This window comes from Pseudorasbora parva, chromosome 24 (assembly GCF_024679245.1).
Source record: "Pseudorasbora parva isolate DD20220531a chromosome 24, ASM2467924v1, whole genome shotgun sequence".
NCBI classification, from domain to species: domain Eukaryota; kingdom Metazoa; phylum Chordata; class Actinopteri; order Cypriniformes; family Gobionidae; genus Pseudorasbora; species Pseudorasbora parva.
Window position 1 is genome coordinate 28,423,191 of NC_090195.1, and position 19,585 is coordinate 28,442,775.

The 19,585-nt window shown below is 36.8% G+C and overlaps 1 protein-coding gene across 1 annotated transcript in view; it reads left to right on the plus strand.

Moving 5' to 3' along the window:
• The first annotated feature begins 475 nt into the window (after positions 1-475).
• Positions 476-19,585, plus strand: part of LOC137063551 (rho GTPase-activating protein 21) — a 171,218-nt gene continuing 152,108 nt past the window's right edge. The window contains 2 exon segments of the mRNA XM_067434784.1: positions 476-763; positions 17,455-17,657. Of these exon segments, the coding sequence (XP_067290885.1) occupies positions 17,586-17,657 (72 nt within the window). The 5' untranslated portion in view covers positions 476-763; positions 17,455-17,585.

Below are 19,585 nucleotides of genomic sequence, written 5' to 3' on the forward strand. Positions count from 1 at the left end.
CTCCGCGAGATATTTTACGTTTCGCTTTTTAAAAAATATTTAAGTTAGCCCATATAGGGCCTATCTGCAATTGGCTATTGTTTAGGCTTAAGGTTGTGTCAAGTGCTGTGTTAATTATGTTACCACCCTGGCCAACATGGAAATCATACATATTTATATTACATTCATTGTTATCGTAGGCTACTTTTATAAAATCATATTATGAATCATATATTATGACTGGAACTTTTCAAAACAGCTCTTTTCTTTTTGGTTTATTTTTAATGGTGTGGATTTTTAATTGTAGCAGGCTAGCCTTCTATAGTAACTGGTATTGTGGTGGATACTACCATGGTAAACTGTTATACGGGACACCTATCTTCAACTTCCAGGAGAGATTTATGCTTTAAAATCGATTCAAACGAATCAATAAAAAGAACCGAGTCAAAAGAACGACTCGTTCGCGAATCGGACATCACTAGTAACTGTCGCGCCGCCAACTGGAAGAAACCGAGATCAAACTGTTCGCGTTCAAATCGTTGATACATACGTGCGCCGCGTTTTAAACGCTACTCATTCTTCGCGTCTGTATCAGCTAGATTCTGTGATTTCTGTGTGTTTTTCTTTCATCATGAAGCTGCTTATTTGGCTGTGGATTAGTGCAAATAATCTCTTGTCGATAGATTGAAAATCGTTTTCAGCGCATTGGATATTTGGATATTATTCGCGTGTTTGGCAGAGAAACGATGCATTATGATTCATGGTCATCTAATAACTGGAACAGGTAGGTGTCTTACTGACCCCTTTCTCTTACTATTGTTGTTTAGCCTACTGTTGCCATGTAAGAAAAAATAAAGTGAAGATGATCAGATGAACGGAGGACATTCAGATCGAATTGATGGCTTTATGATTGTTTACATAGAGAATGATAACAGCCACTCACGCCTGTTATCAAACACCCTGCATGCATTCAAACGGCAGATTTTCAGCTCATGACAGCACATGGTGTTAAATCGGGACTAACCAGTGCGCACCCTGCTCATTTAGTCTCAAATAGCTACCACGGGTCCCTCCATAGAAACGCATGGTGTGCAGGGCAGTATGTCAGATGACAATGAGTATGTCAGCCTTCGCTGGTAAACTGTAGTGTTAAAAGCAGGTCAAATCATAATTTTGCTTTATTATCTCAATGATATAGTAGCCTATGCTCCAACCAAAGAAGTTTTGTTTTCTACCCCGCTTTGTTTTGCCATACTAGTTTACCATAATCTACTGTACGTTTTCATACTCTATACTACTAGACTACGTTATAGGCTAGCCAACTGTATACTCTACAACTATATAATCTATTTGTGCTACTCTACAATATTCATATGTTGACTATTACACTTTTATTGTACGGTTCCATATTATCCTACCTCGCAAAGTTATATGGTGAAATATAATTAAAATGTAAAAAAGCATTTTTATTGTAATATATAAAATGTAATTTATTTCTGTGATGCAAAGATACATTTTCAGCATTCAATGTTACTCTAGTCTTCAGTGTCACATGATCTTTCAGAAATCCTTCTAATATGTTGATTTGCTGCTCAAGAAACATTATTTAAAGAACAGTATTCATCTGAAATAGAAAGCTTTTGCAACATTGTACTACCGTTCAAAAGTTTGGGGTCGGTAAGAATTATTATTATATCATTTTTTGGGAAAGAACTGAAATTCATTCATTATTCAGCAAGGATGTGTTAAATTGATCAAGTGACAGTATACACATTTATAATGCTACAAAAGCTTTACATTTCAGATAAATGCTGTTCTTTTAAACTTTTCTATTCATTAAATAATCCTTTCAAAATTGATGATGATAATAATAATAATAATAATAATTAAGGTCTTTAAGCATTTGACGCCTTTTGCATGAAAGGTTTTTAAGCACTGAATGAATTTGAGAGATATCAGGTGAAATGAAGTGAAAAACTGACAAAATGTGATTTTAAATATTATAGTAGTGACTTTTTAAAGTCTAAATATGAATTATAGAACAATATTAATCTATAGTACGACAAAATTACTATTTTACTTTGCTAACATGATAAACATGTTGCTATGTGGTTGCTAGGTTGTTCTTGATGGTTGTTATGGTGTTGCTAGGCAGTTGTTAGTTGTCACAGATGGTTACTATAATGTTTATAGAGTTCTATGTTATTTGCCTGATTTAACACTTAGCTAATCACTGCTAGCATGTGTAGCATGTTGGAAGTGCTGTTTGCTAGCATGACAGACAGACAGACAGACAGACAGACAGACAGACAGACAGAGACACACACACACACACACACACACACACACACACACCACCTATTTTTGTGAAGTTTTGAGTTTTCGTTCAGTATTAATATGCTTTTGAGCATGTTTTACCACACCTATTCTCCAAATGACCCTGTTATAGCTCCCCAAAGTGTAAAGTTCAACATGTTTTTGATAACTATTGATCAGGAGAGTCCAGAGAATCATACTGCTGTGGTTTGGTTCCGATCAGGCAAAAAAACCAAGGCAAAACGAGGTTTTTAACATAATTGTGAATATTTAAATAAATATTTAATTGACAGTATTGGTTATAGAGGCAAAGTTGTTCAGTATGAGAAGATCTATCATAATATATGCATATTATGTGGCTGTTTTAACGCCACCTGATTAACAAGATGGAAAACCATTTACAGCCAATACAGGCAATTCACCATAGGGAATACATGCTTTCCCAAGCTTTTTAACACTTATAGCGCCCCCTATATTCCGATCTCCATAAAACTTTGCATGTGTCTTCAACATGTTATGCCACATATACCCAATAATTTTCGTGAAGTTTTGAGTTTCCCTTTAGGATTTATAGGCTTTTGAGTGTATTTTGCCACGCCTCTTTTCTAAATGGCCCTGTTATAGCCATCCAAATGCAAAAGTTCAACTTTTTTTCAATAATTATTTACCTAGACAGTCTATAGAATTGTCCTAGACTGGTTTGGTTCCAATTGGGTAAAAAACCAGGGACTAGTTCGCAAAAGTAGGTTTTTAACATAATTACGAAAATTTAATTAATGATTTGATTGACAGCAATGGTTCCAGAGGCAAAGTTGTTCAACATGAGGAGATCTATCATATGATATGCATATTTTGCCGATGTGTGCAACACCACGTGATTGCAGAGCCAGAAAACTCGTTAGTGCCAACTAGTGGCCGATTTCTTTCAAAATTCTTACAAACCTCTAAGACCATGAGTCAAACATGCCAACTGAGTTTCGTTCCGATCAGCCTCCATTAACCTTGTCTAGTAGGTGCTCAAAATTCATTGGTCTATGGCGGCCATGTTTTTTGAGATACACCAATGTCCTCATACACATACATGGTACCTTGGGCCAAGACACTGCATACCAATTTTCAGGTCAATCGGACTAGCGGTCGCGTGGTTATAGCTATTTTCATGTTTTTTCCACATTATAGCGCCACCAAGTGGTCAATCTTCACATTTTTTTTATCCTGACCTCAAAATGAGCCCCTACACATGTGTACCAAGTTTGGTGAAGATATCTCATTTCCTTCTTGAGTTATAGCCTCTTTAGTAAAATAGGCTCCGCCTTAAATGTACATTTCCACGCCCCTTTTCGTCCTTGAGTCAAAATTTCAACTTTTTTTTGATAATTATTGATATTCAGACTAGACAGAACATTTTGGCACTGGTTTGGTTCCAATATGTCAAAAAACCAGGGACTAGTTCGCAAAAGTAGGTTTTTGACAAAATTCAAAATGGCGGAAAAATTTTCATGACGGAAATGAAATCGGAGATATACGTTTTGTTCGCCAAGGTCTCAGCTTTCCAATGATATAAGACACTTGAGTGTGGACCAAACGGTTTAGGAGTTATGAGCCCTTTTGCGCAATTGATTGCTATAGCGCCACCTATAGGCCAATCTGGCTCATAATTTGATAACCTTTCCTCGATTTTTGGACTACCTATTGGCCAAGTTTCAAGTCTCTAGCCCTTACGGTTTGGTCTGCACGATGAGTTTTACGGCAGAATAATAATAATAATAATTAAAGCTGCGAGCAGCATTTAGCGGGGTTCAAGCCATTTAAGGTCTTTAAGCATTTGACACCTTTTGCATGAAAGGTTTTTAAGCACTGAATGAATTTGAGAGATATCAGGTGAAATGAAGTGATAAAATGGCAAAATGTGATTTTAAATATTATAATAGTGACTTTATTAAGTCCAAATATGAATTATAGAACAATATTAATAAATAGTATGACAAAATTACTATTTTACTTTGCTAACAGGATTAACATGCTGCTAGGTGGTTGCTAGGTTGTTCTTGATGGTTGTTATGGTGTTGCTTGTCAGTTGTTAGTTGTCACAGATGGTTACTATAATGTTTATAGAGTTCTTACTATGTTCTTTGCCTGATTTAACACTTTACTAATCACTGCTAGCGTGTGTAGCATGTTGCAAATGCTGTTTGCTAGCATGACAGACACACACACACACACACACACACACACACACACACACACACACACACACACACACACACACACACTTCTGTTTTACATATGAATAAATTAAATAATGCTTATATAGATATTTGAAATAAATGATAGATAACAAATTGCTTAGTCATTGTTTTCCCCTTTAATTTCAGGTGTTATTTTATTTGTAATGTAATATTATTGTTAAAAAAAACACATCAAACTGGCAAACATTGAGAACATTTTATTTGCAATATTATTTTAATGATTTTAAAACGTTTATTTATATGCTTTGTGAGCAGAATGAACCAATGAGTGGTCTTCTGCTGCCCTCTGGTGGTTTTGTAATTGTAATTGTAAGGAATATGTAATAGGCACATTTTTCATGTTAACTCATTTAAACTTTAATTTAGTTGCAGATATATTTGAAATAAATTATTTTGACAAAATGTGATTGTAAATGTTGTAAAAGTGACTTTACATTGTCTAAATAGGAATTATAGAACATGATCAGTAAATAGTATGACAAAATGACTATATTAACCAGCAGGTGGCAGCAGAGCACCACTCATTTTCATTTTAAATGAGCACATTTTCCAAGTTAATGCAATCAAACATGCTTTTCTCACATGCACATATTGTTGAAGATACAGATATTTGAAATAAATGATAGGTAACAACTAGCTTATTCCAGGTTTTCCCATTTTAAAACATTTTCCGGCATTATTTTTATTGTAATATAATAATTATTTGTGAAACATAAATCAAATGAACAAATTAATTGGTAACACTGACAAAATATAATTTGAAATGCTATTATAATGTTTTTTAAAGTTTATGCTCAGTGGACAGAATGAACCAATGACTGGTCCTCTGCTGGCCTCCGGTGGCAATTTTAGGTAATATGCCATATACGCATTTGCACTGTCACCTTTTTTACTGTTATAGAGGCATCTAACGCCCGATCTCCATGAAAAGTTGCATGCTTCTTTAGAGTCACATGTTGCATTTGCCTACCTATTTTTGTGAAATTTTGATTTTTCTTTCAGGATTAATAGGCTTTTGAGCATGTTTTACCACACCTATTCTCCAAATGATCCTGTTATAGCTACCTAAAGTGTAAAGTTCAACATGTTTTTGACAACTATTGATCAGGAGAGTCCAGAGAATCATACTGCTGTGGTTTGGTTCCGATCAGGCAAAAAACCAAGGACTAGTTTGCAAAACGAGGTTTTTAACATAGTTGTGAATATTTAAATAAAGATTTGATTGACAGTATTGGTTCTTGAGGCAAAGTTGTTCAGTATGAGAACATCTATCATAATATATGCATATTATGTGGCTGTTTTAACCCCACCTGATTACAGAGATGGAAAATACCATTTATAGCCAATACAGGCAATTCACCATAGGGAATACATGGTTTTCAAAGCTTTTTAACACTTATAGCGCCACCTATACTCCGATCTCCATGAAACTTTGCATGCGTCTTCAACATGTTATGCCACATATACCCAACAATTTTCGTGAAGTTTTGAGTTTCCCCTTAGGATTTATAGGCTTTTGAGCGTATTTTGCCACGCCTCTTTTCTAAATGGCCCTGTTATAGCCATGCAAATGCAAAAAATCAACTTTTTTTTGATAATTATTAATCTAGAGAGTCCAGAGAATTATCCTAGACTGGTTTGGTTCTGATTGGGCAAAAAACCAGGGACTAGTTCGCAAAAGTAGGTTTTTAACATAATTACAAAAATTTAATTAATAATTTGATTGACAGCAATGGTTCTAGAGGCAAAGTTGTTCATCATGAGGAGATCTATCATATGATATGCATATTTCATGGATATGTGCAACACCACGTGATTTCAGAGCCATAAAACTCGTTAGCACCAACTAGTGGCCGATTTCTTTCAAAATTCTTACAGACCTCTAGGACCATGAGTCAAACATGCCCACTGAGTTTCGTTCCATTCAACCTCCATTAACCTTGTCTAATAGGTGCTCAAAATTCATTGGTCTATGGCCGCCATGTTTTTTGAGACACACCAATGTCCTCATACACATACATGGTAGCTTGGGCCAAGACACGGCATACCAATTTTCAGGTCAATCGGACTAGCGGTCGCGTGGTTATAGCTAATTTCATGTTTTTTCCACATTATAGCGCCACCAAGTGGTCAATCTTCACATTTTTTTTATCCTGACCTCAGAATGAGCCCATACACATGCGTACCAAGTTTGGTGAAGATATCTCATTTCCTTCTTGAGTTATAGCCTCTTTAGTAAAATAGGCTCCGCCTTAAATGTACATTTCCACACCCCTTTTCGTCCATGAGTCAAAATTTCAACTTTTTTTTGATAATTATTGATATTCAGACTAGAGAGAACATTTTGGCACTGGTTTGGTTCCGATATGTCAAAAAACCAGGGACTAGTTCGCAAAAGTAGGTTTTTGACAAAATTCAAAATGGCGGAAAAATTTGCATACCGGAAATGAAATCGGAGATATACGTTTTGTTTGCCAAGGTCTCAGCTTTCCAATGATATAAGACACTTGACCCTTTGGACGAACGATTTAAGAGTTATGAGCCATTTCGCGTTTTTGGTTGCTGTAGCGCCACCTATTGGCCAATCTGGCTCATAATTTGATAACCTCTCCTCGATTTTTGGACTACCTATTGGCCAAGTTTCAAGTCTCTAGCCCTTACGGTTTGGTCTGCACGATGAGTTTTACGGCAGAATAATAATAATAAAAATCAGTACAATTACAATAGGGTTTCAGCACTTCGTGCTTGAACCCCTAATAATAATTAAAGCTGCAAGCAGCATTTAAGCGGGGTTCAAGCCTTTAAGGCCTTTTAAGCACATAGGCATTAAAGACACTAAGTTTTATTTAGCAAGGTTTTAAACACTAAAATAATAGATGGAAAAGTCCATTTACAGCCAATATAGGCAATTTACCATAGGAAATGCATGGTTTTTATAGCTTTTTCACAGTTATAGCGCCACCTATAGTCCGATCTCTTTAAAACATTGCATGCTTCATCAGCATGTCATGCCACATATACCCAACGATTTTCGTGAAGTTTTGAGTTTCCCCTTAGGATTTATAGGCATTTGAGTGTATTTTGCCACGCCTCTTTTTTAAATGGCCCTGTTATAGCCATCCAAATGCAAAAGTTCAACTTTTTTTTGATAGTTATTGATCTAAAGAGTCCAGACAACTGTCCTAGACTTGTTTGGTTCTGATCGGGCAAAAAACCAGGGTCAAGTTCACAAAAGTAGGTTTTTAACATAATTACGAATATTTAATTAATGATTTGATTGACAGCAATGGCCCTAGAGGCAAAGTTGTTCAACATGAGGAGATCTATCATATGATATGCATATTTTGCGGATGTATGCAACACCACGTGATTACAGAGCCATAAACATAATAGGTGCTCAAATTTCATTGGCCTATGGCGGCCATGTTTTTTGAGATACGCCAATGTCCTCATAGACATACATGGTACCTTGGGCCACGACACCGCATACCAATTTTCAAGTCAATCGGACTAGCGGTCGTGTGGTTATAGCCGTTTTTGTGTTTTTTTCATGTTATAGCGCCACCAAGTGGCCAACTGTCGCGATATTTTTATCGTGACCAAATATTGAGCCCATACACATGTGTACCAAGTTTAGTGAAGATATCTAATTTCCTTCTTGAGTTATAGCCTTTTTAGTAAAATAGGCTCCGCCCTGAACGTCCATTTTGAAGCCCCTTAGCAAAAATGAATCAAAATTTCAACTTTTTTTTGATAATTATTGATATTCAGACTAGACAGAACATTTTGACACTGGTTTGGTTCCGATATGTCAAAAAACCAGGGACTAGTTTGCAAAAGTAGGTTTTTGATAAAATTCAAAATGGCGGAAAAATTTTCATGACGGAAATGAAATCGGAGATAAACGTTTTGTTCGCCAAGGACTCAGCTTTCCAATGATATAAGACACTTGAGTGTGGACCAAACGGTTTAGGAGTTATGAGCCCTTTCTCGCAATTGATTGCTATAGCGCCACCTATAGGCCAATCTGGCTCATAATTTGATAACCTCTCCTCGATTTTTGGACTACCTTCGGGTAAAGTTTGAAGTCTCTAGCCCTTACGGTTTGGTCTGCACGATGCATTTTATCGGAGAATAATAATAATAATAATAATAATAATAATAATTAAAGCTGCGAGCAGCATTTAGCGGGGTTCAAGCCATTTAAGGTCTTTAAGCATTTGACGCCTTTTGCATGAAAGGTTTTTAAGCACTGAATGAATTTGAGAGATATCAGGTGAAATGAAGTGATAAACTGACAAAATGTGATTTTAAATATTATAATAGTGACTTTATAAAGTCTAAATATGAATTGATCAGGAGAGTGCAGAGAATCATACTGCTGTGTTTTGGTTCCGATCAGGCAAAAAACCTAGGACTAGTTTAGAGGCAAAGTTGTTCAGTATGAGAAGATCTATCATAATATATGCATATTATGTGGCTGTTTTAACCCCACCTGATTACAGAGATGGAAAATACCATTTACAGGCAATTCACCATAGGGAATACATGGTTTTCAAAGCTTTTTAACACTTATAGCGCCCCCTATACTCCGATCTCCATAAAACATTGCATGTGTCTTCAACATGTTATGCCACATATACCCAACAATTTTCGTGAAGTTTTGAGTTTCCTCTTAGGATTTATAGGCTTTTGAGTGTATTTTGCCACGCCTCTTTTCTAAATGGCTCTGTTATAGCCATCCAAATGCAAGAAATCAACTTTTTTTTGATAATTATTGATCTAGAGAGTCCAGAGAATTGTCCTAGACTGGTTTGGTTCTGATTGCGCAAAAAACCAGGGACTAGTTCGCAAAAGTAGGTTTTTAACATTATTGCAAATATTTATTTAACAATTTGATTGACTGAAATGGTTCTAGAGGCAAAGTTGTTCAACATGAGGAGATCTATCATATGATATGCATATTTTGCCGATGTGTGCAACACCACGTGATTGCAGAGCCATAAAACTCGTTAGCGCCAACTAGTGGCCGATTTCTTTCAAAATTCTTACAGACCTCTAGGACCATGAGTCAAACATGCCTACTGAGTTTCGTTCTGGTCGACCTCCGTTAACCCTGTCTAATAGGTGCTCAAATTTCATTGGCCGATGGCGGCCATGTTTTTTTAGATACGCCAATGTTCTCATAGACAGACATGGTACCTTGGGCCAAGACACTGCTTACCAATTTTCAAGTCAATCGGACTAGCGGTCGCGTGGTTATAGCCTTTTTTGTGTTTTTTCCATGTTATAGCGCCACCAAGTGGCCAATCGTCGCGATTTTTTTTATCGTGACCAAAAACTGAGCCCATAAACATGTGTACCAAGTTTGGTGAAGATATCTCATTTCTTGCTGGAGTTATAGCCTCTTTAGTAAAATAGGCTCCGCCTTAAATGTACATTTCCACGCCCCTTTTCGTTCATGAGTCAAAATTTCAACTTTTTTTTGATAATTATTGATACTCAGTCTAGTGAGAACATTTTGGCACTGGTTTGGTTCTGATATGTCAAAAAACCAGGGACTAGTTCGCAAAAGTAGGTTTTTGACAAAATTCAAAATGGCGGAAAAATTTGCATACCGGAAATGAAATCGGAGATATACGTTTTGTTCGCCAAGGTCTCAGCTTTCCAATGATATAAGACACTTGACCCTTAGGATGAACGGTTTAGGAGTTATGAGCCATTTCGCGTTTTTGGTTGCTGTAGCGCCACCTATTGGCCAATCTGGCTCATAATTTGATAACCTCTCCTCGATTTTTGGACTACCTATTGACAAAGTTTGAAGTCTCTAGCATTTACGGTTTGGTCTGCACGATGAGTTTTACGGCAGAATAATAATAATAATTAAAGCTGCAAGCAGCATTAAGCGGGGTTCAAGCCTTTAAGGCCTTTAAAGCACATAGGCATTAAAGACATTAAGTTTTATTTAGCAAGATTTTAAACACTAAAATAATAGATGGAAAAGTCCATTTACAGTCAATATAGGCAATTTAACATAGGAAATGCATGGTTTTTATAGCTTTTTAACAGTTATAGCGCCACCTATAGTCCAATCTCTTTAAAACTTTGCATGCTTCATCAGCATGTTATGCCACATATACCCAACAATTTTCATGAATTTTTGAGCTTCCCTTTTGAGTTAGCGCCAACTAGTGGCCGATTTCTTTCAAAATTCTTACAGACCTCTAGGACCATGAGTCAAACATGCCCACCGAGTTTCGTTCCGATCGACCTCTGTTAACCCCATCTAATAGGTGCTCAAACTTCATTGGCCGATGGCGGCCATGTTTTTTTAGATACGGCAATGTCCTCATAGAAATACATGGGGACTTGGACCAAGACACTGCATACCAATTTTCAGGTCAATCGGACTAGCGGTCGTGTGGTTATAGCTATTTACAGGTTTTTTTCACATTTTAGCGCCACCAAGTGGCCAATCGTCGCAATTTTTTTATCGTGACCAAAGAATGAGCCCATACACATGTTTACCAAGATTGGTGAAGATATCTCATTTCCTTCTTGAGTTATAGCCTTTTTAGTAAAATAGGCTCCGCCCACAACATTCTTTTTCCACCCCTTAGCAACCGTGAATCGAAATTTCAACTTTTTCTCAATGAATATTGATATTCAGACTACAGAGAACATTTTGCCACTGGTTTGGTTTCAATCGGTCAAAAAACCAGGGACTAGTTCGCAAAAGTAGTTTTTCGACAAAATTCAAAATGGCGGAAAAATTTTCATGACGGAAATGAAATCGGAGATATACGTTTTGTTCACCAAGGACTCAGCTTTCCAATGATATAAGACACTTGATTGTGGACCAAAGGGTTTAGGAGTTATGACCCTTTTTGCGCATTTGGTCGCTGTAGCGCCACCTATTGGCCAATCGGGGTCATACTTTCTGAGGTTCTCCCCAAATTGAGGACTACCTTCGGGTAAAGTTTCAAAGTTCCACGCTTTACGGTTTGGTCTGCACGATGCGTTTTAGCGGAGAATAATAATAATAATTAAAGCTGCAAGCAGCATTTGAGCGGGGTTCAAGCATTTAAGGGCGTTTAAGCACTGAGGCATTAAAGACATTAAGTTTTATTTAGCAAGATATTAAACACTGAAATAATAGATGAAAAATTCAATTTACAGCCAATATAGGCAATTTACCATAGGAAATGCATGGTTTTTAAAGCTTTTTAACAGTTATAGCGCCACCTATAGTCCGATCTCTTTAAAACTTTGCATGCTTCATCAGCATGTCATGCCACATATGCCCAACAATTTTCGTGAATTTTTGAGCTTCCCTTTTGGGTTAGCGCCAACTAGTGGCCGATTTCTTTCAAAATTCTTACAGACCTCTAGGACCATGAGTCAAACATGTCCACTGAGTTTGGTTCCGATCGACCTCCGTTAACCCCATCTAATAGGTGCTCAAAATTCATTGACTGATGGCGGCCATGTTTTTTGAGATACACCAATGTCCTCATAGACTTATATAGTAACTTGGGCAAAGACACTGCATACCATTTTTCAGGTCAATCGGACGAGCGGTCGTTGTTTTTTTCACATTATAGCGCCACCAACTGGTCAAACGTCGCGATTTTTTTATCGAGACCAAAGAATGAGCCCATACACATGTGTACCAAGTTTGGTGAAGATATCTCATTTCCTTCTTGAGTTATAGTCTTTTTAGTAAAATAGGCTCCGCCCACAACATTCTTTTTCCACCCCTTAGCAACCGTAAATCGAAATTTCAACTTTTTCTCAATGAATATTGATATTCAGACTACAGAGAACATTTTGGCACTGGTTTGGTTCCGATTGGGCAAAAAACCAGGGACTAGTTCGCAAAAGTAGGTATTTAACATAATTGCAAATATTGAATTAATGATTTGACTGACAGCAATGGTTCTAGAGGCAAAGTTGTTCAGTATGAGGAGATCTATCACATGATATGCATATTTTGTGGATGGGTGCCACACCACGTGATTACAGAGCCATACAAATCTTTAGCGCCAACTAGTGGCCGATTTCTTTAAAAATTCTTACAGACCTCTAGGGCCATGAGTCAAACATGCCCATCAAGTTTTGTTCCGATCAGCCTCCGTTAACCTTGTCTTATAGGTGCTCAAACTTCATTGGCCGATAGCGGCCATGTTTTTTGAGATACGCCAATGTTCTCATAGACATACATGAAGCCTTGGACCAAGACACTGCTTTCCCATTTTCAAGTCAATAAGACTAACGGTCAGGTGGTTATACCCCTTTTTATGTTTTTTTCATGTTATAGCGCCACCATGAGGCCAATCGTCGCGATCTTTTTAACGTGACCAAGGACTGAGCTCATAAATATGTGTACCAAGTTTGGTAAAGATATCTCATTTCCTTCTTGAGTTATAGCCTTATTAGTAAAATAGGCTCCGCCCTGAACGTCCATTTTGACACCCTTTAGCAAACATGAATCGAAATTTCAACTTTTTTTCAATGAATATTTATATTCAGTCTCCAGAGAACATTTCTGCACTGGTTTGGTTCCGATTGGTCAAAAAACCAGGGACTAGTTCGCAAAAGTAGATTTTCGACAAAATTCAAAATGGCGGAAAAATTTTCATGACGGAAATGAAATCGGAGATATACGTTTTGTTCGTCATGGTCTCAGCTTTCCAATGATATAAGACACTTGAGTGTGGACCAAACGGTTTAGGAGTTATGAGCCCTTTCGCGCTTTTGGTTGCTATAGCGCCACCTATGGGCCAATCTGGCTCATAATTTGATAACCTCTCCTCGATTTTTGGACTACCTGTTGACAAAGTTTGAAGTCTCTAGCCTTTACGGTTTGGTCTGCACGATCGCTTTTACGGCAGAAGAATAATAATAATAATAATAATTAAAGCTGCAAGCAGCATTTGAGCGGGGTTCAAGCATTTAAGGGCGTTTAAGCACTGAGGCATTAAAGACATTAAGTTTTATTTAGCAAGATATTAAACACTGAAATAATAGATGAAAAAGTCAATTTACAGCCAATATAGGCAATTTACCATAGGAAATGCATGGTTTTTAAAGCTTTTTAACAGTTATAGCGCCACCTATAGTCCGATCTCTTTAAAACTTTGCATGCTTCATCAGCATGTCATGCCACATATGCCCAACAATTTTCGTGAATTTTTGAGCTTCCCTTTTGGGTTAGCGCCAACTAGTGGCTGATTTCTTTAAAAATTCTTACAGACCTCTAGGACCATGAGTCAAACATGTCCACTGAGTTTCGTTCCGATCGACCTCCGTTAACCCCATCTAATAGGTGCTCAAAATTCATTGGCTGATGGCGGCCATGTTTTTTGAGATACACCAATGTCCTCATAGACTTATATAGTAACTTGGGCCAAGACACTGCATTACAATTTTCAGGTCAATCGGACTAGCGGTCGTTGTTTTTTTCACATTATAGCGCCACCAACTGGTCAAACGTCGCGATTTTTTTATTCGAGACCAAAAAATGAGCCCATACACATGTGTACCAAGTTTGGTGAAGATATCTCATTTCCTTTTTAAGTTATAGCCTTTTTAGTAAAATAGGCTCCGCCCACAACATTCTTTTTCCACCCCTTAGCAACCGTAAATCGAAATTTCAACTTTTTCTCAATGAATATTGATATTCAGACTACAGAGAACATTTTGGCACTGGTTTGGTTCCGATTGGGCAAAAAACCAGGGACTAGTTCGCAAAAGTAGGTATTTAACATAATTGCAAATATTGAATTAATGATTTGACTGACAGCAATGGTTCTAGAGGCAAAGTTGTTCAGTATGAGGAGATCTATCACATGATATGCATATTTTGTGGATGGGTGCCACACCACGTGATTACAGAGCCATACAAATCTTTAGCGCCAACTAGTGGCCGATTTCTTTCAAAATTCTTACAGACCTCTAGGGCCATGAGTCAAACATGCCCATCAAGTTTTGTTCCGATCAGCCTCCGTTAACCTTGTCTTATAGGTGCTCAAACTTCATTGGCCGATAGCGGCCATGTTTTTTGAGATACGCCGATGTTCTCATAGACATACATGGGGTCTTGGGCCAAGACACTGCTTTCCCATTTTCAAGTCAATAAGACTAACGGTCAGGTGGTTATACCCCTTTTTATGTTTTTTTCATGTTATAGCGCCACCATGTGGCCAATCGTCGCGATCTTTTTATCGTGACCAAGGACTGAGCCCATAAATATGTGTACCAAGTTTGGTGACGATATCTCATTTCCTTCTTGAGTTATAGCCTTATTAGTAAAATAGGCTCCGCCCTGAACATCCATTTTGACGCCCTTTAGCAAACATGAATCGAAATTTCAACTTTTTTTCAATGAATATTGATATTCAGTCTCCAGAGAACATTTCTGCACTGGTTTGGTTCCGATTGGTCAAAAAACCAGGGACTAGTTCGCAAAAGTAGATTTTCGACAAAATTCAAAATGGCGGACAAATTTTCATGACGGAAATGAAATCGGAGATATACGTTTTGTTCGTCATGGTCTCAGCTTTCCAATGATATAAGACACTTGACCCTTAGGAGCAACGGTTTAGGAGTTATGAGCCCTTTCGCGCTTTTGGTTGCTATAGCGCCACCTATGGGCCAATCTGGCTCATAATTTGATAACCTCTCCTCGATTTTTGGACTACCTGTTGACAAAGTTTGAAGTCTCTAGCATTTACGGTTTGGTCTGCACGATCGCTTTTACGGCAGAAGAATAATAATAATAATAATAATAATAATAATAATAATAAAAATCAATACAATTACAATAGGGTTTCAGCACTTCGTGCTTGAACCCCTAATAATAATTAAAGCTGCAAGCAGCATTTAGCGGGGTTCAAGCCTTTAAGGCCTTTTAAGCACATAGGCATTAAAGACACTAAGTTTTATTTAGCAAGGTTTTAAACACTAAAATAATAGATGGAAAAGTCCATTTACAGCCAAAATAGGCAATTTACCATAGGAAATGCATGGTTTTAATAGCTTTTTCACAGTTATAGCGCCACCTATAGTCCGATCTCTTTAAAACATTGCATGCTTCATCAGCATGTTATGCCACATGTACCCAACGATTTTCGTGAAGTTTTGAGTTTCCCCTTAGGATTTATAGGCATTTGAGTGTATTTTGCCACGCCTCTTTTTTAAATGGCCCTGTTATAGCCATCCAAATGCAAAAGTTCAACTTTTTTTTGATAGTAATTGATCTAGAGAGTCCAGACAACTGTCCTAGACTTGTTTGGTTCTGATCGGGCAAAAAACCAGGGTCAAGTTCACAAAAGTAGGTTTTTAACATAACTACGAATATTTAATTAACGATTTGATTGACAGCAATGGCCCTAGAGGCAAAGTTGTTCAACATGAGGAGATCTATCATATGATATGCATATTTTGCGGATGTATGCAACACCACGTGATTACAGAGCCATAAACATAATAGGTGCTCAAAATTCATTGGCCTATGGCGGCCATGTTTTTTGAGATACGCCAATGTCCTCATAGAAGTACATGGTACCTTGTGCCATGACACCGCATACCAATTTTCAAGTCAATCGGACTAGCGGTCGTGTGGTTATAGCCGTTTTTGTGTTTTTTTCATGTTATAGCGCCACCAAGTGGCCAATTGTCGCGATATTTTTATCGTGACCAAAGACTGAGCCCATACACATGTGTACCAAGTTTGGTGAAGATATCTCATTTTCTTCTTGAGTTATAGCCTTTTTAGTAAAATAGGCTCCGCCCTGAACGTCCATTTTGAAGCCCCTTAGCAAAAATCAATCGAAATTTCAACTTTTTTTCGATAACTATTGAGAAGTAGACACCAGAGAACATTTTGATCTTGGTTTGGTTCCGATCGGTCAAAAAACCAGGGACTAGTTCTCAAAAGTAGATTTTCAACAAAATTCAAAATGGCGGAAAATTTTTCATGACGGAAATAAAATCGGAGATATACGTTTTGTTCGCCAAGAACTCAGCTTTCCAATGATATAAGACACTTGACTGTGGACCAAACGGTTTAGGAGTTATGAGCCCTTTCTCGCAATTGATTGCTATAGCGCCACCTATAGGCCAATCTGGCTCATAATTTGATAACCTCTCCTCGATTTTTGGACTACCTTCGGGTAAAGTTTCAAGTCTCTAGCCCTTACGGTTTGGTCTGCACGATGCGTTTTATCGGAGAATAATAATAATAATAATAATAAAAATCAGTACAATTACAATAGGGTTTCAGCACTTCGTGCTTGAACCCCTAATAATAAAAATCAGCACAAATACAATAGGTGTTCAGCACTTCGTGCTTGAACCCCTAAAAATCAGTACAATTACAATAGGTGTTCAGCACTTCGTGCTTGAACCCCTAATAATAAAAGTTTTTTGAGCAGCAAATCATAGAATGATTTCTGAAGGATCATGTGACACTGAAGACTGGAGTAGGGATGCTGAATATTCAGCTTTGATCACAGGAATAAAGTACATTTTCAAATTAAAAACCAAATATTTTAAAATGTTATTGTTTTGCTGTATTTTGTATCAAATAAATGAAGCATTGGTGAGCAGAAGAGACTTCTTTTAAAAACATTAAAAATGTTTACCATCTGAAAATGTTTTGACAGGTAGTGTATAAAAAAATGTGTGATCTCATAACACAGTATCTTCCTAGAAACAGCCACTGACTGTTTAATATTGAGACTGCAAGCAGTACAGTTCCATAGTAATGGGCATTTTAGGGAGGCCTGTTGGTGGTTGTTGCCTGGGATAGACCTATTTGACAGAGGACAATTTAACACTCATCTTAGTCATCACGCTGTATTTGTTCCTCATTGTGTCCTCTCAAGTAACCTTTCTTTGGCTGCAGGACCTCACTTTGGACGGGCATGAAGAGATCGGACGGTGTGGATTAGATTATTGGGAATATAGCTCTTTGATTTCTCTCATCTCAATGTTGGGCTCCAGAGGACCTCTACCTTTGTGCTCTGAAATGAAATAATGGCGACACATTGGGCTGCATCAACGCCCCACGATGAGAAGAAAAACCCAGCAGCATTGTCAGTTTGCGAGGTAAGCCATTTTATTTGTTTTAAGGCAAAAGTAAAAGAACAATAAAAAGATAGTTAGGCCTACACCTTCTGCAGCTCAAGATGGGACTAGTGCTTCAGTCAAACACACTTGCAGTTCTGGCGGGACGTCCGTAAACTGAACTGGATGATTTGGACATTTATATTTGTTATGTTGTTATTGGCTTGCCATATTAATAAACCATTAGTTTTTCATGCAGTTCAATTTATAAAGAAAATTATGAAGAAAATTAATATGACAACCACTTACAGGCCAGTAATATATATATATATATATATATATATATATATATATATATATATATATATATATATATATATATATATATATATATATATATATATATATATATAATTGTGTGAATTAATTACATTTTATTTGCATACAACATTACATATTGAGATTTTACACTGCCGCTCAAAAGTTTTTGGACGGTAATATGTTTTATTGTTTTTTAAAAAGTCTTTTCTGCTCACCAAGGCTGCATTTATTTTATTAAAAATACACACAAAAAGAGTTATATTGTGAAATATTATAAAATGTAAAATAACTGCTTTTTATGTGAATATATTTTAAAATGTAATTTATTCCTGTGATGCAAAAATGAATTTTTAGCATCATTACTCCAGTCTTCAGCGTCACATGATCCTTCAGAAATCATTCTGATATGATGATTTGCTGTTCAAGAAAAATGTATGATTATTATCAATCTTTAAAATATTCTTTGGTTTCTTAGGATTCTCTAATGAATAGAAAGTTCAAAAGAACAGTATTTATCTGAAATAGAAAGCTTTTGTAACATTGTACTACCATTCAAAAGTTTTGGATCGGTAAGAATTTGTTTTTTTTTCTCCAAGAAATTAATACGTTTATTCAGCAAGGATGCATTAAATTGATCAAAATTAAGTGACAGTATAGACATTTATAATGCAAAAGCTTTTAAAATCGACATATTATAATGATTTTAGAAGGGTCATGTGACTCTAAAGACTGGAGTAATGATGCTGAAAATTCATCTTTGCCAACACAGACATAAATTGCATTATAAAATATATTCAAATAGAAAACAGTTATTTTAAATTGTACTATTATTTCTCAATATTACTGTTTTTGCTGTATTTTGGATCAAATAAATGAAGCCTTGGTGAGCAGAAGAAACTTCTTTTAAAAACAATAAAAAATCTTAAAAAGCCGGTGGTGTATAAATAAATGTATACATGGTTATGTATGCATAACACAGTATCTTCCTAGAAACAGCCGCGGACTGTTTATATTGAGACTGCAATCATTAAATGAAGTAGCCTATTTATTTTATTTGGCAAGCATGCTGCATGACCCTTACTTATCTAATCATAGTAATGTTGTAAAGCTGCTGCTAATGCATAATGTCAGTCTTCAGAATACTAGAGCAAAGTAGGATTTTGCGCGTCCACTCTGACATGCTGTCAGACTCTCGCTGATGATGTAACACTGCATGTCAGAAGAACATAACACAGCTCTGCAAACTCATGCTTGGATTAACCTAACAGTAATGGCAATACCAGTGTGTGTGTGTGTGTGTGTGTGTGTGAGTGAGTGAGTAATCTCCTTACAGCGTAGGCTTAGGGTCTGAGGGAACAGAAGGTCGGTGGGCACAGTAGTTTTCAAACATGTCGACAGATCACTCAGTGTGTGTCAAGAGGGATTCAGTATTTACATTCTGTGTGTTTGTTTCATAAATGCTCCCACTTCTGGAAAGAAATGGTTTATTTTGAATGAACAGAGCATTGCTCTGAAGGATCTGTATTTCAGTTTTTGAAGTGACAGTGCATTCATTTGAAGAAATGTTGCTTGTTTTGAGGGAACATGCATTACTGTAATATAACAGTGCCTGTTATATTTTGTGTGCATTCAGCTGTTTGATGAAAGCA